General features: G+C 51.2%; 4 protein-coding genes across 4 annotated transcripts; 3 read left to right on the top strand and 1 right to left on the bottom strand.

Moving 5' to 3' along the window:
• Window positions 1–3,058: 3,058 nt before the first annotated feature.
• On the top strand, window positions 3,059–5,479 carry ESL1_0 (EST/SMG-like protein 1; the record flags this gene model as incomplete). The annotated part of the gene is made up of 3 exons (XM_066129531.1): window positions 3,059–3,285; window positions 3,356–4,708; window positions 4,759–5,479. The coding sequence occupies 3 exons, from the start codon at window positions 3,059–3,061 to the stop codon at window positions 5,477–5,479; spliced, it is 2,301 nt and encodes a 766-aa protein (XP_065985652.1).
• An 8,890-nt stretch (window positions 5,480–14,369) lies between these two features.
• Window positions 14,370–15,461, top strand: vlmA_0 (Fatty acid hydroxylase vlmA; the record flags this gene model as incomplete). Its single annotated transcript, XM_014687342.1, has 1 exon — window positions 14,370–15,461. One exon carries the CDS (start codon window positions 14,370–14,372, stop codon window positions 15,459–15,461), a length of 1,092 nt encoding a protein of 363 aa, XP_014542828.1.
• Window positions 15,462–16,574: 1,113 nt separating this feature from the next.
• Window positions 16,575–19,977, top strand: cta3_0 (Calcium-transporting ATPase 3; the record flags this gene model as incomplete). The annotated part of the gene is made up of 5 exons (XM_014687343.1): window positions 16,575–16,832; window positions 16,905–17,778; window positions 17,841–18,355; window positions 18,411–19,373; window positions 19,441–19,977. The coding sequence occupies 5 exons, from the start codon at window positions 16,575–16,577 to the stop codon at window positions 19,975–19,977; spliced, it is 3,147 nt and encodes a 1,048-aa protein (XP_014542829.1).
• Window positions 19,978–21,028: 1,051 nt separating this feature from the next.
• G6M90_00g002520 (uncharacterized protein) lies at window positions 21,029–21,175 on the bottom strand (the record flags this gene model as incomplete). The annotated part of the gene is made up of 1 exon (XM_066129530.1): window positions 21,029–21,175. One exon carries the CDS (start codon window positions 21,173–21,175, stop codon window positions 21,029–21,031), a length of 147 nt encoding a protein of 48 aa, XP_065985961.1.
• Between the last annotated feature and the right edge of the window lie 918 nt (window positions 21,176–22,093).

The raw sequence follows: 22,093 nt of genomic DNA, 5'->3' as shown, positions 1-22,093 counted from the left end.
TATGTTCAATGCAACTGTCATGGCCATGTATTCAATAGTCCAAAAATAGTACCACATGCAAGCTCCTGGCAGCTAAATTCTCAATCGGCCTGAATCGATCCCCAACCGAGGCTGGCGAGATCGCCCTGGCCTGTTCTCCAATGTCCATGGGTCCCTGACAAATTTTCGGAGCCAGGTTGATGCGGTCAAACATTGAAGGTGCTGAATACGCCGTACTTGGCACTCAGGCAGCAATCCGTGGTTTGCCCGTGGCGAAACATTGAAGGCGACATCAGCATGGCCGGTGGCGAGCGGTACTGAGTAAGCCGTAATCATGGATTATTGCTTGTTTGCACAAATAAACGAACCAGGGTTTTCCCATGGACGCCCGCTGGTAAGTGTCGAGAGGCAACAAGGCAGTGGGCAAGAAAGTCTGGTTAGGACAAAAGCAGGCCGAGACAATTGATATTGATGAAAGGTTTGGAAGAGCCCCCCTGGCTTGCAAGCCGGGAAGGCAAGGCAGGGCTGCAATTACGGAGTAACCATAAGCAAACCTCGAAAAACTTGTCTTCTCAGATGACCACAGACAACGTGTGTGTTGATCTGTGTGCTTCACAGAGGTCAGCAAGTGTTGCACGAGATGCAGAGGTCAGATCCTGAACCAGAAAACTTTGTTGGGAAATGAAGCTGTTGCGGTAGAGTTCACGGAGTACGAACCAACGTAATACCGGATCTGCCTGCCTGAGTAAGTACATGGTACCTCCACCTACCCCAAGTTACCTACCTATAGGTAGGTAGCCTTGACCGAGGCTGGGTGTGACATCACGGGGACCAATGAGACGGATGGCTCCCGTTTCCTCGAGGAAGGAAGGCTCGAAGTCATGCACCGCACGCAGGGGATATCTTGATTCTTGACAGATAGCTCACGCTTGAGCTCATGAGCATTTCGGCTTGACGCAAGTCAGATATCTGCCTAGTTGGAACACCGAACGAGGCGTGGAACCTCAAGAAGACTCGTGAGCCGTGGAGGCGATCTCGAAATGTGCCGGCGTAAGCAATTATAAGCTCCTCAATACGGTGTACCGAGACAAGCATCAAGATGCGAACCAAAATGTCCGACTAGGGAAAAACATGTAAGATACATACATTCCCTATCGTGTTCGGAAGACGGGCCCAATTCACGTCGCGTTGGCGATGATGCGGTAGGGCAAGTTGCGTCTGAATCCCAACAGCTTGAACGTACGGAGTAGGCGCGAAACAAAGGCACGATGCTGTTCAAAGAATGTTTGAACTTCAATCCACTCGTGCGTCATTCATGGCGAAGGCCTGCCTGATATACTAATAGGGCCAACATGAGGCCAGTGCGTAACAGGATTCCACCACACTTGCCGTGGCGAACGAGGAGCAGACACATTCGAAACACAGGTGATTACTCTCACAAGCCTGCCCCGTGATGGCATGTTAGCCCTATAGTTGCCTTATTTGCATGACGGTTAGGAACACGCGACCAGTGCTGACCAGAATCAAGCAGATGCTTTGTCTGAACATGCTCTGAACTCTCTCAACACCGAAGACGGGGTCGTTGTGAATGTGGGAACAGGCAGAGAGGGCTGTGATTATTTGATTCGAATTTGCATACATAAAGGTGCTACTGCTCCATTCCAGAAGAGGTATCACGAATTTCTGTCACCACGCAATCTCGTTGCTATACGACTATCCTTTTTACCTGCACCGCTAGTGTCATTCAACGTTTAAAATCCATCGAACTTCTACTTTCCAAGGGCATCAATACTCTGGTAAGTCATTCGCCAGGCGCACTTTGGTTGGAGCTATTCAGTTGCTTTCTTCACATACAAAGAAAAACGGACATGAAAACATGGGGGGTGGGGGTAAACAAAGGCTCCGCATCACGTCGGGTGGACGAGTCAGAATTGATAAACCATCATCATCTCCCACCACGGAATCTTCCCAACCCATCACTTTTCTCTAGATCACGACGAAGCAGCGACGACTTTGCGAGAGCACCAACGGAATTCCATCATGATGAGCAATTTGGCTGACCTTGATTGCTAGATCTGGAGGTCGACAAGCACCTCCCTCTAGGTACCTAGGTATTCAGGCATTTGCCACGTTCTTGCCACGTTCAAACATTCACCAGAATCCGATCGGCCCCGATATCTTAATACTAAAACAAAACCCTTCCCTTCGGATAAGTGTGCAAGACTTGGGCATTTTCCATCACCTGATAGAATTGAACGCTCTGTCAAAAGCAACTCCCACCCAAGCAAAGCACCCAGGGTACCACCTCGAGTTGAGCCTCCTCCTACAAGGCAACCTGGCGAACCACGCCAGCGTCAAGCAGGGGCGCAGAAAGTGGACCCCAGCATCCCGCGACCCGCACTGTGTGCACTTAGGCGACCACCAGGCGCTCCGTCTCCGACAGCCTCGTCGTGGTCCTGGTCTGTTTTGATTTCAACCCTGTGAAAAAATCAAATACAAGAGCACGTCCAACGGCGCAATCCGAAGAAACTTTTGCTTGCGGCTCAAAGAGCCGCTTCTTCGAGCGTGCTGTCATTTGGAATACAGGGCATACTAGGTGAGGCAGCTCGTACAAAATCTACTTTTTATTCCACTTTTGTCCATATTTGCTTTTGCTTCATTCGTTCAAAACTGGATTCCTTGTTTCGGCACTCTGTCATGGCCCGTAGAGAGGCTGTGGCTAGCAACGGAATTCTTTGAATTTCCCACGTCCTGGGATTGAGCCATTCGTTTTCTGTTGAGAGCATATGCTGACCATGTCATGAATGATTCTAGGCCAGAGTTGACTCTACGGCCTTGAGAGAGCTGCCCAGAAAATCCCCATTGCCTGTAAGTGCTCACGCCGCGTCTGCCACAAAACTCTGAGCCCGCAGTGGCGACCATGCATTGTTACACCGTTGTTCCGAGGCTAATAATAACTACATAGGCTACCTCTGTGCCCAGACAGCTCATTGGCTAGCTCAAGAGTCTGCTCATCAGAAGCAACTTCAGTCCTTATGGTCTTACAACCCCTTGCGGTGTGGAATCGGACCCATTGGCGATGGACAAACTCACAAGAGGATGGGTCCAGCATCAACGCAAAGCTGCACGTCAAGAAGCCGCCTCGCGCAGCGTCTCATGTCCGCTCTGCGAGGCCGAAGTGCAGCACAGCCTTGATGAATTCAAGGCGCACTATACGTTGAAGCATCCAACGTCAGCTGACCATTCTGATATTGAGGAAGCCTTCAAGAACTGTACGCTCCAGGGCAACGATGCCACCAAGGCTCGGTGAGTTCCTCTGCATCCCATTTCCATACATCTGAAACTAATACTAACGGGTTTGTTCGAAATTGTGTAGAAGCTCAGAAACCAGGCCCCCTGGGGACACCACTAATGCCGGGGCAGTGACCAGAAAACGACCAGTATCTGGCAACCCTGACTTCACCGACAGGGCTGAAGATGACTTTGATAGGCTGAATTTAGCGGGGGATGACTCAGTATCTACCCGCCGAGGAAGTAAAAAGATATGTTCCCCTCCCGCGTCAATCACCCAACAACGCGGCTCATCACCACCGACTCCAGGCAGGAGTCGTGCCAGACTCAGTGAGAGAGATGATGACTTTGTTCGCACCAAGAACCCGACTGGTCGTCAACTCTGGACTGCCGATGATGCCCGAAAGACCGGTTCGCCGCAAAGACCACGAACGCCACAGACAAGGCATGGCCAGTTGATGTCCTCTTCCAGCCATCATCGGTCTCCCCAGCATAAAGGCCAGCGCAATCCAGGACAACATCATGGCCAGCCGAAACAGTCCGCCGATGCCGCTGCGTCAACATCGGAGTTGTTTCGTCAACCAGATACTCGGTCTATATCCTCAGACCAGCTTGCCGCCGAAGTCCAAGGCATCTATGCCGGACTGGTTTTGCTCGAGAGCAAGTGCATTGAATATGATAGCACACAGAAGGAGACTGACCTAAGTCAAGAGCAATATCATGCATTGATTTCTCTTCACCGATCACTTCTCCATGAGCACCATGACTTTTTATTGGCATCTCAACACCCATCAGCGAGCGCCGCGCTCCGAAGGCTTGCATCCAAGTATTTTATGCCTGCACGAATGTGGCGTCATGGTATACACTCGTTTTTAGAGCTTCTAAGGCGGAAACTGCCTGGCTCGCTTGAGCATATGCTCACCTTCATATATATCGCGTATACCATGATGGCGTTGCTATATGAGACAGTTCCCGCGTTTGAAGATACGTGGATAGAGTGTCTTGGTGATTTAGGGCGTTACAGGATGGCAGTTGAAGATGATGATATCCGAGATCGAGAAATTTGGACTGGTGTATCAAGATTCTGGTATACTAAGGCTTCGGATAAGATACCAATGACCGGACGACTTTATCACCACCTAGCGATTTTGGCACGACCAAATGCCCTGCAACAGTTATACTATTATGCTAAATCTCTCTGCGTTCCAGTGCCATTTCTCAGCGCTAGGGATAGCGTCATGACGCTATTTGATCCCCTCTTAAATGCAAATCCAAGTGCTTCTCAACGTCTAGAGCCAGCTGATGTAGCTTTTGTGCGAGTTCATGGCATACTCTTCTCTGGCACGCATGAGGATCAGCTCGAGCCCTCGATGAAGCAATTTCTGGAACTTCTGGATAATCGCATTGGAAGAGAACATGGAAATTGGCTTGAATCTGGGTAAGAGACGTCATTACAATAACATGAGATCTGCAAGCTAACAAGGCTAGGTATTTTATTGGCATCTCATTAAGCTGCCTGCTCCTAGGTTTTGGAGATACGTCAAATGTCCTTATGAATGCTGTTTTGAAGAGTCAACAAGCAGACGACACTATGATGGATGATCTTCCAGATCCGGTGCTGACTGACGCATTCAAGACAGCGGTGGGATTTGCAGCTCGCACGTATGAGATTGTTATTGCTCGGTGGGGTGACAAGAACACATTGCCATGCCTTCATACCCTCTTAGTATTCCACTGGTTTATGATGGATTTTGACGTGGGAAGACAGTACTTAGAGGACTCACTCCCATGGGAACAGACTGCTTTACTATTCAACTATCTATTACGGACTAGCGAGTTTACACCACGGTTGGATACCCCGGAAATTCCGTGGCCCGAAGGTGGTAAGGCGCACCCTCTTCCCGAAGACTATGCTATGCGTGGTTTAATCTATACCGGAACCTATTTCCCAAAGAAGTGGTTTGATAATACGGCGATTGATGACGACGAAAAATACTTTGAGCCTGCGTCAACCGTAGGCAAGCGTTGCGAAAGAATCCTGTGGCTCGGGCATAGCATTGCAATGAAGAAAAGACAGCTGCACTGGGATAAGCATGCGAGGCAGTTCTCTACAAAGGGGGGAAATCACAACGACGAGCTCGAAGATGAGCCAGTTGAGCTGGCCGCGTCTGTTACTGATGTTGCATCGACCGAACCAGCAAACCCGTGAAGCAAATATACGTTTCTCTGAGCTACGTTTGAAAGTCTTGAGTAATGTTGCTGGTAAGAATGACCCGCTGGCAGCTGAAAAGACACTACGGTCCTTGAAGTATCAGTATATGACAAGTTTTGGAGGGGTAATGGAGAGGCGGAGGATTGGAGAATGGAAGGACAGGTGGCAGATGCTGGTTTAAAGATGGGTCGACTCACTAATAATAGTGCGAATTGGATCAAAGCACACGCACACACCAGAGCTGAATCGCCTGGTGAAATATGTTCGACAATCCTTTCTTTCTACCGGCAACTGGCAACACAAGTTCCTCTCATCGAAGCCAGCCTACTGGACGAGATGCATTCGACGCCTGGTTAAAGGAGTACCAAGATTGAAACTGCGCCGCCTACAACGCCACAATATCGATTATAGCGAGCGAAGGAAAGGGGGGGTTGAATTATATCAATCACTGACCCTGATCTGTCACAATCAGCATTGCCTACATGGAAAATTCTCTGTCTCAACAGTGGATATCTATCTCGCCAATCATTTGTATGCCATTTATTTGCTTGCTTATTTTCTTATGATTATCTACGCAATATCTCGTTTTATTCTTTGATTCGTTGGACGTCTTGACATGTATGGGAATTTGTGGAAATGCTTTCTATGTTGGACTCCAAAATTTGGAGGCCAATTTGGGCAGCCATTTTTTCCCCCGTATGTCAATCTGTCAAACCCCAAAAGGGAAAAAAGAAAATCGTCCAATCGGGTTTTAACATGAACGTTGCACCAGGATCAAGACCAGCAACCTATAGGATTCGAGGTTAGGTTCTCAGTCTGGCAATACCAAACTGGTGAAGACAAATGAGGCTGCCCTGTCACACTACCGACTGCTGTGTGGGTGAGAAGAAAGAGAGCATGACACATGATGCAAATTGATTCAACTTAAGCAAGCGCATGGCGGGTGAATGAGGCACGTCGGTTGGCCTCAGGGATAACCATAAGCCTGCGCCTCGGGGGTCATGAGGACGGAGGAGTAATGGCCACAATACATACATATGCGGTGGCCGAAAGCGGTTCTCGGAGGAAACTTGTGCATTTGGGGTCGGAATCTGACAAAGTAGTTGCTTCACTCTGCTGCGTTCAGACATGATGTCAGATGAGGCGGTGTGACCACATGGCAACGCGACGACAACATTCAGCCCCAACTAAGCGAAAAAAGGAAGAGAAAAAAAGGCACGAAAATAGATTGCAAGAAAGAAGGGAGAGGGAACAGAAAAAGAAAGGTGAGCACAAGTCTCAGAGCCAAAGGCATGGGTTTGGGGCATAATGGCAAGTGCAGAGCGGGAATCTAATGGATGTAGAATAATAGTTTGTACGATAACTCTCTTGATTGCCATTCAGTAATAGCGGTATCCAGAGACAGATTGCGAAATACATAGACGGCCGGTGTAGGTCTAGTCCAGGTATTATGTACATTTGGCATAGTCGGGTCTTCCATTCCAACCGCGATTCCATTCCCCATTCCACTGGTTCGCAAAGACGACGACACAAGGCAACCAACCAAGCCGACACTGACCAGGATGGACATAAAAAGATCGACCAGGGATCCTTGACCCCACAAGTGGCTTGATTCCGACAGCTCGGGCACCATCATTCACGAGAGCCATGAACACCAGGCGATCACGGCTTCTCACCTTGATTGCTTCGACCGTAGGCAACAGCGGCGCCAAGATCAGCAAGTGGCTTCCTTGCCGCCAACAAACATGAAGCCCAAGTCACGGTACCAGCAGCGTCCGAATCAAAACCAGCCGGCGACGACAAGTGGACCGTGTCGAGGAAAAGCAACCAGACTTGGCTTGACATTTTCGGTACGTATTGAGCCGCCTCGACATAGACGCCCTGGCTCCGCCGCCGGCGGCATAAGACGCAGCAGTGCGGCATCAGCAGACTCCAGGTGTCGTCCAGCGGTCCAACCAACTTTTACGGTGCCAAGCGCATTGACTCCGTATGTACATGTAGTACTCCGTGCCCCCCTTTTTTTTTTGTACTGATTGCTGATACCCCCTCCTTCTCTTTGCGAAATTAGGCCGGCAACTCGGGAGCAATCAGTCGGCCGTCATCTCGGCGGCACTGGCCTCCATTTCTAAAACACGAATGGCATGCGAAGAAAGAAAAAGGGCTGAGCAAGCATGAGATTCACCGTCTCGGAACCACACTTGCACTGTTGGCGAGAGAAGATAACTTCCGCGGAATGAGGCGCATTGACGCATGCCAGGTCGGCCGAGCGCCAGGACATGGCATTTCATTATCGTGTCTGTGTCACGCCGTGCCAACATGGGATACTTGGCTGCAGGGTCCTTTTGCAGCCAAGCCTTGTTTGAATGCTACCCAGAGGGTAACGGGACGGGCCACCAGCCATGTCCATGACGCTGGTGTGACTGCGACCGCGAGTTTCACGTCCTCTCTGCCACGATACCGCAGTGGTTCATGTTCATGTACAGGGATTGCTGGTGGACTCGTTACGTCGTCGATTTCTTCAGGACCTTGTCTATTACGTTGAAGTGAGGCGGGTGTCATTTCTTACCGTTTCTGTTCTGGTTGGACCGCCAGGGTCGTATAAGGCAGAAGTCGCCTGATCCTTTCATCCAGATGCCTTGTTGGCCCTTGGATACTACTCCTCGCCTGAGTGTGATGATGGGCTGAGAGACACACGACTGTGCCGCGTTACCACGGCGTTTGTGGGGTGTCCAAGACGCCATATGGTGGCGAATGGGAAGACGACGACATCCAGACTACTGCGGCGCATCACCGCCTTATTACGGAGTACTGTGCAATGACTTCTGCAATGTCAGTAGGCCGCGTGCGCCAGGCGGGGTTAAACATGGAAGCCGCCGTTCGCGCGAGTCGGCGCGACAAGTCAGCCTCACTTTCTGGTGGGGGTTGCAGTGACAGGCCACGCTTCAGGCTTCTCGAAACAGAGAGAGAGATCTTTGGCCCAGGGAAATTAGTAGGGGGCTGGGAGGCTTTCTTTTTGGCGTCGAGTGGTCGCCTGCTATGGCCATTTTACAGGACCCAAGTGGCTGTATCAGAGGTATTTGCTGGCGTTCCTGAAACTACATATTGGCCATCTGGGATGCTCCAGAACCAACCAACTACAGCGTTACCGCTTGATGGAAATTACCTGTATCGACGCAGTCAGGTTCAGTTGGCTGTTGGATGTTGGTTGAGTTCCCTGCATGCATATGGATCAGACGGACAGCACGAGGACTCAGGAGGCACACTGCTATTCCCTGCAGGTTACTTGGAGATTAGCAACCGACAAAAATGATGAATTGCCCAAAAAGGAATCGGACAAGCGGCTTACCTGGTGGTGTAGGCACCACGGCGCATACAGCTGAGCCAATCAACCATGGCCAAATAAAACTCAACGTCGAACAACCCTCAACGCCCGGTAGAGTGGTTCAGACGCGCCGCGCATTATATTGGACAGCTGAGATGATGGCAAATGGGTCTAGACCCCAATGCAACGAGGCTGCCGTAACCAAACGGTCAACTCTGTGTACACTTGTTGTTCTGGTAACGATTCCAATCATTGGGTAAATGCGTCCTCTATGCCGCCGCAAAGAAAGCCACGCTCATTGATAACGTGCCGTGTGGTGCGCCGAAGCCCGACGCCAAAGCATGCCTAATGCCATGCGTCCTGTCGTTACCTCTAATTTTGGCCCAACATGACATCAAACAAAAAGAAAGGGGATTAAAAAAAGGGGGGGCTAACAACAGCCACGCGGTTGCCATGTTCTATACCCTGTTGGTCGGGAATCGCAGCCGGCGCAGGGTAACACATGACGTGTAGTTTGTCTTCTCTCGAGTGTCATATTTCCGTCTGTTGTTTTGGCTTTGGTTTCGGAATCGGCATGATCCGCAGGTAGATCCGAGACTCTGGGCGTCAGGAACGGGCGTTGCCGCGTCCGACAGGCCAGCCACGCATGCCTTGTCTGGACTCTGGGACAACTTTTTCGTGCCAAGGCATCCGGAACTTGCAGCTCGGCTGTATGCATGTACGGAGTACGGCCTACGGACTACGTACATCCGGATCTGCGGAGCAAAGATAGCATGCCCATGACGATTGGTGGCTGACGTTTCAACCCCCCCCCCCTTTCTAAGCATGGGATCGAAGGTTGGAGACGCCGCCGGTATGAGGATCGGGTACGATTGATGCTGCAGCAAAGCCCGAAGTCAGGGAGAATGCGATACCCGAAAATGCGATTATGCGACGCAGGCATATGTGTGTCGACTCCATTGGTACGGGGACGGACGCTGCTTCACTTCTCTCCGCCCAGTTAGGTCCGTATGCTGGCGGAGACGGTGGCTGGTCCGGCGTTGGCGATATTGGGGAGCCACCGTTTTCTCGGCAAGCCTCGTTGCGGGTGTGAGAGCACAAAGACGCAGCAAGTCTCACCGGATGCTGGGTTGGGCTGCTGGGGGCTTTCTTTTTCCCGAACAAGGTGCATGCCGAGACTAGATGGCCTGCCATGTGCTGGTGGGATCGCTGGCGGAACGCAGTGGCCGTCTGACGAATTTGGGCTCGGGCAAGGGAAGCTCCTTTGCTCGCCGAGTGACTTGCCGGGATGGAGGGGAAGGTGCATATGTGCCGTATTACGATTCTTGGGTTTATTTCACGATGCTGTTGGCACGGTGCGCGGATGTGAGGCGAGAGAGGGGACGAGGAAGAGCAGAGCTGGCGGTGGGTGGACTGCGAGGGGGCTGGGACTTTATATGTTGCGGGAGAGAGCGAGGAGACAGGAACTTGGAGTTGACATGGTTGGGGGTTGTGCTGTTATTTGCATGGACTGGATGGGGTGTAGATGACACGGTTATCCTGAGATTATGAACGGAGAAGAGTCCAGTGTGAATAGGCGCGTATTGCTAGCAGGGATTGGACCGAACAAGCTGAATTGTTCAGATAGTACTATTGCCATGATCTCCTGGACCACTGGCATCCCGTATTGTGGGCGCGGGCATCGCCAAGCACAAGTCGTATTGCCAATTGCCGAATCTTTCACACGCAAGACCCTAGAATAATTGAAAAGAGAGTAAATGAAGACCTTGTCCGAGCCAGACGTCCATTCTTGTCCTTGTACTCTTCTCCAACCATCCTCCACAGCAAGCTTCTTCAAAAGATGGCTCCATCATACTGCGGTCAATATATCCAACAGAAGTTGGCGCACCACCCACATCGTCGTCCGCCCCTGTATGAGTCCAGCAAAACTCTATTCCGCCACCAGCTCGCCATGCGGCACTGTTGTCCTCGACACTCCCACAGCATCTACGAGCCGGTGCCGCGACGGCGGTTTCGCTCCATCCCCGGACGTCTCAACACGGCCGTCCGCCTCGTGCTCCGTCGTTCATGACGCCCCGGTCTGGGCGAATGTACCCCCGTCCGCGCGGGATTCGCGCTCCTTGTCCTCCTGCGGGAACCGCTTGCTTTGCCTGGCTTTGCAATCGCTCAGCAACACTCCTTGGATAGGCGCATATCCTGACCATTGTGCCGAGGAGCGTTCGTGAACCGAGCTGCGTCTTCTCGGCGTGGCAATGCCGTACTGTGCCCTGGGCAGATCCTGAAGCGCTGTTTCAGCGCCGTTGTCCTCCGGCGAAGGGACTACGGAAGACTTGTTTTGTGTATTTGGGAGCTGGTCGCCCGGGAGCCCTGGTCCGGTTTGTAGATGGGCATGAAACCCGGTATAGTTGGTGGTGAGTGCGAGCCTGGATACGGAACCGGCAGCTGTGCAAGGCGTGGCGTGGCGACTTGCGCATGTCCCGGATTGAGGTGGTCTTTGCTCGATGGACAGATTCTGAAGCTGCTCTGTACCTTGGGTTGGTCCCGGATGATTCCCGCGGTACGGAACGCGTCATTTGGCTTCAAGGTATTGGTGACAGCCGTACTTGTCTAGTTCTTTGTTGAGAAGCGTGGGCCTTGCGAGATGGAACGGACTGGTGAGCTAGGGATGGGAAGCTTTGGAGGGATCAAAGCAGGTGGAAAGTCTGACAACGGGTTGCGGAGTGGAAATTGGATCTCGGATCAGGTCGTTTCTGTGTATGTGTTGCCGGGTATAAGGATCTTGGAATCACTTGGGGGTGGCTGGGCTTCGTTCATATGAAACGATTGCGTTGTGGAATATAAAGAGCCTCTTCTGTAAGCTGCGTTGGATGTAGGTCATGGTGTTTGTTGAGATTGCATTGCGCAAGCAAATGTGATGGCGAGCCCTGACAGAACAAACAGTCTTGAGGCAAGTTTGGTTGAGGACGGGTTTGGTTTGAGGAGGGAGTAGGGCATGCTGTTAGAGACAAAAGGACGGACGAAGAAGCGGCGTCGTGCGTGGACATAATGCTGGTTGGCTGGGATTTACATCTGGGATGTGAACAAGCTGTGCACAATTGTGGTTCGTGAATAGGAGTATAGGTGTGAATCTTGGGTCTGGGCGACGTATCAGTTTGGTCAGGATGCTAGTGAAGTCGTGTACTTTTTCACAATTTATGGGGAGACATTCTGAAGAAACCGCTTGGTTTGGAGCATCATGAACAACGGGGAACTATAGTTGGCCGAGAGGCGATGTGTTCTCCGTTCAACGGATACGGGGTAAGCCATCTTCTTTTGGATAACAGGCCTATATGGCTTACTATCTACAGATCAAAGTTGAGAAGCCTCAGCAAACTAGGACAATCTACAGCTAAACAGCTCGGATGCTTCTTGTTATAGCGCAAGTCCTGGGTTTTGCGGTGCAGACTTCCTTTGTGAACCAAATGTCACAAAGTATCCGAGGGAATCATGTGAACATTGTAGTGTCCACAGTGTCTTCCGTGGCTAGCCATAACTTTAGTAAATAGAGTAAACAGCAGGTCCATGCGAATTTTCTCGTCTTTTCTCGGCTTCGGATTCTACCTTGCGGCTTTGTTGCCGAGTTGCGAATGGGGTGGGAAAGGGCCTCAGCTGTGGAAAGGCAATGCTCTGTCCACCTGCACCATTTGTCTTGATCCGACGCGAGGACAGTTAACTGTCTGTACTTTGACTTGCATCTCACAATAATCTGCACATGAAAGCTAAGGTTTCGGGAATTAGGAGAACCCCTAATGGTAATGGCACGGTAGTATCATCCTATCCGTGACTCAAGAGCAGGCAGACCGTAGTAAGCACTGAGCAATTGTTTTGCAACCCCGACTAAACTACTATCATGTGAAGTTCCTTCATGACTCGATTGAAGACCAATGCCAAGTACATAGCGTGAAATGGGTTACATCAGCCATAAGCGTTGAGTCCCTTGTGCCGCAATCATCAGGTTTTTGCAACCCAGAGGCTCTGACAACGTCTGCACCCCAAACAAAAAACATCAGTAGTGATTCTGGATGCCTTTAGTATTTTGAAATGCCATTTTTAATTGTCGATAGATCTGTTTTGTATCACATGTATTTTCTGTTCCAAAACACACTGGGACACAGCCTTGTGAGTCGCGTTTTCAATCCCCGATGCCGGTTAAGCCAACCGTGCCATCTTGTGCTTGAATACTTTACCCCCCTTCAGGCACGGAGATTTAGGAAAGCGCCAACATTTTCAAAATCACATGCGTTTTGTCAGGCAACCGTGAGGAGCTGCGGCAACTGAGCGGCAAACGAATCCTGGACAACCATCTCCATGCCGCGCAAACTATGGGTATGAATTAGGTAACGCGCTGCATATTACTACGCTTCGAAAGAACCATGACGTAGTGGTGAGTTATCACAGTGTGATTGTCTAGGTACGTGAGTTGACAGTACCGTCGGTCATGGAGCCAACCGTGGTTGATCCCAAGGCGCTGACACTTTCACTCTATCGTTGTGCTGTCAACCCTGACTCACTTCTAGGTCACAGTATAATCTTGGAGTAGTCTTGCCCATGTGTGAAGAGCGAGTCATTCCGAATTGTCAGGTGTTTTTGCTCAAGAGTCACTATCTGGCTCTCAGGCTTTATTATTTGAAGGGCTCCTTTGGACCTAGGTGTCAAGAGCGTTTTCCACAGGCGAGGTCATTATGTAAAGGTGCCATTTCAAAGAACAGAACGATTATACTGCTCGTTCCATATGAGTGCTTCCCATCCAAGGGCAATCACATGTTTTTCAACCCGCATTGTCCTGTTGAGTGTGATGGCGATGCATGAGGATCGAACCATTTTCACATGGCGATAGTTTGGCAACGAGCTGAAACACCGGAGTGCAAGGGCAGGGCCAGGTCATTTCTTTTGTTTCCGCAGTACAATTCCCGACATGGATGATCACCTCTGCAGCTTGAATACCCGTCAGCGACTACGTGGACGAGCCACTAGTGCCAGGCTGCGTTGCTTGAATAGGCTTTTAGTAGCGCTGAGTCTTGAAATGGAAGAAGAGGCGCTGGACGGTTCCACTCTTCTCCTCCGCATACAGGTTTAGTGCCCAACGCAACGGTAGCCGGGACAAAATATCAGTCCGCTTGTAGCAACTCGATGCGGGGATGAACCAGACAGCGTTGGACACAACAATGGAACGGGCAACGCCTCGGCATTTAGTTCAACGGGACCCCGCCCAGGGGTTTGGTCTGACCGTCTCAACTCAGGCGCTCTCGAGTCTTGATACCCTTTTTTTGTTGGGGAGAACGGGCTGTATGAGTAAACAGCTCCTGTCATTTGGGGCACATGACGACACTCCTGCAGATGGAGGGTTGGGGGTTTTCTAAGCATGTGAAAGCAGGTTGCACACTTGCAGATGACAAGTATATATTTTGGCCTTGCCAGCCATATGTAGACGTTGTGAGCCATGCCGAGTTGAGCTTGTTGATATACCGTACAACTACCCGTTTGACCCAATTGTCTATTGTCCCTTCTCTCATAGAGAGTCGCAAAATGGCGGCCACCGAGACAACGACGGCGAGCCCCGTCTCCCAAGTCAACCCCAAGGATTCCATCAAATCGACATGGCGGTTTGGCGACCGGAGCAAATGGACAGTCTTCCACTGGGCGGTGGAATTGCTGGGCGTATACCACTGGGATCCCAAGCGCCCGACCCCAGTCCACCAGAAGACAGACAAGGTCCCCTATGTGCCGCAGTGGACGACACACGCCTGGATTCTCATCCATGCCCTCATCCCTCTTGCCATCCACCAAGCCTGGGTGACCGCTACGGGAACCAACCTCTCCCCGCTACTGGCCATTGGCTACTACACGACGGCGTTCCTGGCCGTTGTCATCCTCGAGCTCCGCGAAATCCGACGCCTCGGCCACATGTACGGCTTCCTGGACGGCGACGTGCACGATCGAGACGGCATACCCGACATTGGAGTGGCCCGGGTTGTCATGGCTGGCCCCAAGACGGCCGGCGGACGAATGGCCATGACCGTCTTCCTCACGTACAAGGCGTCGGAATCGCCCGCCGACGTCATGAGCTCCTGGACGTGGTGGGCTTGGCTTGTTGTGCAAACCGGCCTATATGGCATCATCCTTGACTTCTGGTTCTACTGGTACCACCGTGCCATGCATGACGTGAACTTTCTGTGGAAGTTCCATCGCACTCACCACCTCACCAAGCACCCAAACCCTAGCCTCGCAGCCTATGCCGACGAGGAGCAGGAGTTCTTTGATATGGTCGGCGTTCCCTTTTTAACCTTCCTTACTTTTAAGGCCTTTGGCGTGCCGCTGGACTTTTATAGTTGGTGGATCTGCCACCAGTATATTGCCTTTACCGAGTTCGGCGGGCATAGTGGTCTGCGTTTACACATTGGCGCCTCGTCCACGTTTCACTGGCTGCTGACGTACTTGAACATGGAGCTTGTCGTCGAGGACCATGACCTGCATCACCGAAAGGGTTGGAGAAAGAGCCAGAATTACGGCAAGCAGACGCGTGTTTGGGACCGTATTTTTGGCACCTGTGGTGACCGCATTGAATCGAAGCATGCCAATGTCGATTATGAAAATCCGGCTTATTTGAATCTGCTGTAACGTGAGGGTTGGGGCCTGAATGGTGAGAATCGTGTCATCGGGTTGAAAGAACTAGATTATGAGCGTTTTAGCAGAGCGAATATAATTTTTTTTTGTCTGCACTTGCACGCGCAATGACGTGTGTAGTCTTGGGACATGATTGACACATCCAGCTGTGCTTGAACAATCAGGATGGCATGACGATGGGGGGGAATTGGTTGGGATTATTGGGAGCTTACAACTGACGGCTTCTGTTAACAATATCCCATCTCGCTCTCGACATGTCCTCCCGTACTCAGCATGTTGTGAACGACCAGAACAAAAGGCTGGGCGATGTTGGCGGGGAGCTCGACCAATGGCGCCCACCAACTGGTGACTGGAAATTGCATTTGGACTGCGAGTATGAAACATGGAGTCATGGACACTGCAGTCAATAGGGCCTTGGCCTTCTGCCTGATTCGGCTGGTCGTTGCATGACGAAAGTGTTCGAGAAGGGGCGTAGGGGCTGTGAATCCGAGTTGTTGTCTTCAGGATCCGACTTGTAGTCTTTCAATGAGGCTCGGCTGCCTTTTTGGGCCATCATCATCGCACATGCATGTGCGTAAATTATGTAAGGTATCTCGTCAAGAAGTTGTCCGCAAGATGTGGCTACCCTGGATCCACTTCCCTCGATTGAATGCGTCTTGGCTGCCGAATACAGTTTAGTGCCTGGCTCAACTCCAGATCTGCCAGACGTTTGATCGGAACACATGGACGCAGTCGATTCTTTGCCACTCAGGCACTCCTCTTTCATCCCCAGTTGATGAATCTGGCTGGACCCATGTTGCCATGCCGCCTCGATGCAGAGGTTATGACTTAGGCGCCGTATTTGAACGGTCCGGCGGCCGCTTCGGGTCCCGACGACAACTGCTGAGTCGTGCCCAAGCCTCGACTGTTCCCAAAATGGCATCTAATGTGCATCCACGACATGACCAAGGACTGCCGGTAATCTGTCCATCTATGTATATATCTAGCCGTCCTCTGGCCTTTGACCTTGGTGATGGGGTTAAAGCTCGCTCGACCATTGTTCCCTAGTCCATTTCTCACACGTATGCATCGTCTGTGGCTGCCGTGCCATCACAACCACAGCCTATCATGGGAGGCAAGACTGCTCAACAGCACGCCCTGGCAGGCCACGTGTCTGGCCAGTGTAACAAGCTATTGAGTCGTCCGGCACATAGCCTGTCCGTCGACGATGTTCTGGAGGAACTGCGCGCGAGCCCGTCACAAGGGTTGACCGGCGCAGAGGCTGTCGAGAGGCTGGCCGAGTATGGGCCAAACCAGTTGAAGGAAAAGAAGGGTGTGCAGCCCGTAGCCATTTTTCTCGAGCAAATCTTCAATGCCATGACTCTGGTAAGCCTGGAACAACCTAGGGGAGAGAGGGGAAAAAAAAATCTAGTATGGCTAACTTGTGTTGATGGGCAGGTTCTTATTCTTGCCTTGGCTGCTAGTTTCGGCATTGAGGCCTGGATCGCCGGCGGCATCCTAGGAGGCATCATTTGTGTCAACATCGTCATCGGATTCTTTCAGACACTGCAAGCTGAGAAGACGATTGATTCACTGCGCACCCTTGGGTTCCCGACATGCAACGTCTACCGAGACGGGGACACCATCAATATCCAAACCGCCGATGTGGTTCCCGGCGATATTGTTGACCTCAACACGGGAGACTCTGTTCCGGCAGATATTCGACTGATTGAAGCAGTCAATCTCGAAGCTGACGAGGCCCTCCTCACCGGAGAGGCGATGCCCATGTCCAAGAGTCCGAAATTGACATTCGACGAGGATACCGGCCCAGGCGATCGCCTCAATGTCGTCTATAGCTCCACCACAATCACCAAGGGGCGTGGTCGAGGTGTAGTTTTCGCCACTGGCATGTTTACAGAAATTGGAGCCATTGCCAGCGCTTTGAACAGCGATGGTAAGATCATTGTTGACCAACAAGACAGCCGGCCTTCACCCCTGTCCTACGTCAAGCAAGCGGGGAGGATGATGAGGAACTGGATTGGCGAGTTTCTGGGTCTGACTGTTGGCACCCCGCTGCAGAGGAAGCTATCCCAGTTATTCGTCTCCTTGTTTGTCTTTGCCATCGTCTGTGCCATTGTTGTGCTGGGAGCAAACAAGTTTGATACGAGGAAAGACGTCATCTTGTACGCGGTTACGACGTCGGTTGGCACCATCCCCGTGTCTTTGCTGTTGGTTTTGACAGTTACCATGGCTGCCGGTACCAAGAAGATGGTGGAGAGGCACGTCATTGTTCGCAACCTGCAGAGTTTGGAGGCATTGGGCGGTGTTACCAGTACGTGCGCGTTGCATTCGTTTTGTTCGTCTTGATCCTGGTTTACTGACAACATATGACAGACATTTGTTCGGACAAAACTGGCACCATCACACAAGGACGCATGGTGGTAAGAAAGGCTTGGATTCCCGGCTTTGGCACGTATTCTGTGGACACAGGAAACCAAGTCTACAATCCGACGGCTGGGGCAGTTGCTTTCACTGCGTCCCAACCCAAAGACATTTCCCAAACGCACGAGAAACAAAATAGAGAACAGCCCGTCGCACCTCAGGATGACGCTCGTAACAAGACCTCGCTTCAGTGGTACCTCAGCATTGCCTCCTTGGCAAACCTAGCCACTTTGGAGAAGGCGGAGGACACCGCTGAAGGCCCTGGGGAGTGGAAGGCTCGTGGCGCCCCGACTGAGATTGCCATTGAAGTATTTACCTCGCGCTTTGGATGGAGCCGCGTTCAGTTGTCCGAAGGGGAAAAGAAGAAGTGGCAGCATGTCGCTGAGTTTCCGTTTGATTCAGATGTGAAGAAGATGTCAGTCCTGTTTCGGAGCTGTCAGTCGCAGCAAACACATGTCTTTACAAAGGTCAAATATGCATGTCATTGGCTCTCTGAGGGAAATCTGCTAACTCATGAAACAGGGAGCGGTTGAGCGAGTCCTCGAAATCTGTGACCGCATTTCATTTGACGATGCCGTCGAACCACTTACAGAAACCATCAAATCGAATATTCTTGACAACATGGTCTCCTTGGCCGGGCAAGGTCTTCGTGTTCTCGCATTAGCCCATAAGCCCTTGGACCGCGACGTTTCCGATGCCGAATTTGCACATGGCAGCTCCCCAGACCGCTGCGAGTTCGAGCAGAATCTCATTTTCCGCGGCCTCATCGGCATATACGATCCTCCGCGAAGCGAATCTCTGCCCAGCGTCAAGGCTTGCCAAGGAGCCGGCATCATGGTGCACATGCTCACAGGCGATCACCCGCAAACAGCGCGCGCCATTGCCATGGAAGTCAATATCCTTCCCTCCGAAGACAAGATTCGCATGCTCCCCGCCGACATGTCTCGCACTCTCATGATGACCGCTCAGGAATTCGACGCCCTGTCAGACAGCCAAATCGACAATCTTCAGCAGCTCCCACTTGTCGTGGCCCGTTGCGCGCCCAGCACAAAGGTTCGCATGATTGAAGCCCTCCACAGACGAGGCCGCTACGTTGCCATGACAGGCGACGGCGTCAATGACAGTCCTAGTTTGAAACGTGCAGATATCGGTATTGCCATGGGCACGGGATCAGACGTGGCCAAAGAGAGCGCCGACATCGTGCTGACCGATGACAACTTTGCGTCGATCCTCAATGCCGTCGAGGAAGGACGCCGGATCTTTGACAACATCCAAAAGTTCATATTGCACGTGTTGGCGGCGAATATTGGCTTTGTGGTTTCATTGCTCACCGGACTGGCATTCAAGGACGGCTCCGACGTGTCCGTCTTCTTGTTGACGCCGGTTGAGATTCTGTGGATGCTTATGGCCACCGGGGCTTTCTGTGAAACCGGGCTGGGATTTGAACGCGCGGTCCCTGACATCCTCAACCGCCCCCCTCAGAATGTAAGTCTCTCACTCTGCAACACTCTCGCAAAATATGCATCCCTGTGCTCACCTTGGCGTCTGGTAGCTCAAATATGGCGTCTTCACCCGCGAGTTCCTCCTCGACATGGTCATCTACGGCGCCCTCATGGCCTGCTGCACCATCGGCTCCTTCACCGTCGTCGTGTTCGGCTTCGACAATGGCGACCTCGGCTCCGACTGCAACAACAAATACTCGTCTTCCTGTGAAGCCGTCTTCCGCGCACGCGCAACGAGTTACACCACCATGACGTGGATCTTCCTCCTCTTCGCGTGGGAGCTCATTGATTTCCGTCGATCGCTGTTCGATATGCCGTATGGGTTCAAGGCATGGCTGGCGCATTTCTGGAGTAACAAGTTTTTATTCTTTTCCGTGATAGTTGTTTTTGTCATGGTCTTTCCTACACTGTACATCCCAGTTATCAACGACGTGGTGTTTATGCACAAGGGAATTTCGTGGGAGTGGGCAGTGGTGTTTATTGCGGTAGGGGTCTACCTGGCTGGGAACGAGGGCTGGAAGTGGGCGAAAAGGGTGTATTATAGGAGGCAGGGCGTAGAGAGGGTGGATTGGGAGGGCGATGTATAGACATGTCATAGATTAGACGCCCTGTAATATTGTCATAGAAGCCTGCCCTGTATTATGAGAGCTGGCCCGTTCTTGAGGGTCGTTAAGAAACTGGTTATTGCTTTTCTACTTTTCATTGCGGGCATATGCCTGGTTTAAAGATGTCTATGTGCTCGGTTCGTGGTGGCGAGGGGGAGGCTTTCCCTTTGTGCGCCAAGGAGGTGCCATATGAAGAGAACATGATCTTATTGAGAAGCAATTATCCTCCCCTGTATTCCGTTGACACTATATCTCGTCGAATAGGCTTATCCAGCGCCAAGTCGTGGAGAGAACCCTGGTATGTGTGAACATACGCACCTCCAGGCACCCTTCTTTTTTTTGTCTCTCGGTACTGTGGAAATAAGTTTTTTTTTCCCACCAGAATTCTGGCCGTGCAATCGGCACACAAACGCTTCCAAGTACGTAGAAGTCACAGAGATGCCCTTCTGAAATATGGCTGGGAATCGACGCCGGGACGAATTATGATAACAGACATTTGCCGGGAAAGCAACAAGCTGGAGGCCGCCACGTCAAGTTTAAGCCTCTAAAGCGGGAGCCATCAAGTTGGGTAAAAATGGGGTGTGGTTCACGGCGCTGTGCAATATTGTCCAGGAAGACACATGGATTACGAGATAGACAGTTTTAGGCGAACAAATTCTGGCCACAGCAGTGCCAAAATGTCAGTCGTGATTTTCATGCCATAGTCACAATTTTTTGCTAGCAAAGATCTGGTATTTGCGGCGAGTTGAATTTCTTAACACCAGACAACATACGATAAGCTACAAACGAGTCGTAGTCGACTGTTCCAAGAATGCCACATTGAAATCCATATCCACCCTTCCCACAGCCATAGAAAAGTGAATAATCGGATAGAATCCTGATTATTCCACAATATATTGAATTCGTGAATATGCTTATCCCCCGGACCGTGGCGGCAGTTCAGATTCGGACGGTAGACGGCATGCCTGCAAGTCTCACATCTATGGATTAGCCTCCAGCACAAAATCTCGTTTATGGAAGGGACATGGACTTACTAGGTGCTCGCGGACGGCTGGGGCTTGCAGCCGCCGTACTGATTGCAAAACTGCAGGCGCTTTACGCGAGTTGGCTCCTCCTCGGGCACAGGGCTTGCGAATCCCATGGCCGCGAGAACCTGAATCATAATAAGCGTGACTTTCATGGTGGCGAGAAGCGTTGAACAAGTGATCGGAAAAATAGTCGAATTGGAGATTGTTCCACGATATAGGCCGGGTTACGAGTATGCTTTATACTTCGTATAAGACTCCTTGACCGCGGGTAACCGGGCGGCCGGCTATGCGGCCTATACGAGCGGGTACTCTATAATGAATGCAGGGGAATCTCGCTAGACTATTGAAAACGCACAAGCCTGGTGACTCTTTCTCATCATACGATTATGGGCCCTGTGATGGCGGGAAGGATGCAATTTCTTTTCGCGGGACATCTAAAATCATTCGTCAACTCCGGAAGAGGCGATGCTAGGACATGGCTACGGTGCCTCCTCGGGGGCAGAGTTGCCTTGGCTTCGATGAATAAAAACATGGAAATGGAAAAATATGGACTAAAAAGTGGAATAGTTCCTTCTACGTGAGGCCATTATAATCTCCGGAATGTTGCCACAGTCTATAAAGACTTGTTTTGACGTGGATCCGCGTATTTACCAGGAATTTCCCGTGAAAATATCACTCTGTACCATCCTATCCATATTGTACAAGTTTTTGAATCGTCTCATTGATAATCTCATGCCTTACAGGTGAATTGGCCTCTATAATTGCCGCAAAGCTTCTTCCTAGCAGAAGCACATTCTTTTTGCTCTGCTAGTTGCTGGAAAAAAGACGCGTCCTCACATTGAGCAATATAGAATATCAATTGCGGTCCTCGATATTAAACTTTCAGAGACGGTGGGCCAACTACAATGCCTCGTCCTACTGCCAAGGAGTCTGTAACGCCGTAAAATTTGTATTGTCAATGGACCAATACCGGAGCCTAACAAGCAATATTCTCATCGGGGCTGGTTCGAGGAGTATTCGAGGCCCTATAAAGCCTCAGCCACCGAATTTTGAATACCCAAGGCATCTTG

The sequence above is a fragment of the Metarhizium brunneum genome, chromosome 1 (assembly GCF_013426205.1).
Source record: "Metarhizium brunneum chromosome 1, complete sequence".
In the NCBI taxonomy this organism is placed as follows: domain Eukaryota; kingdom Fungi; phylum Ascomycota; class Sordariomycetes; order Hypocreales; family Clavicipitaceae; genus Metarhizium; species Metarhizium brunneum.
Note: the sequence above shows the minus strand (reverse complement) of the source record. Positions and strands in the feature narration are given on the sequence as shown.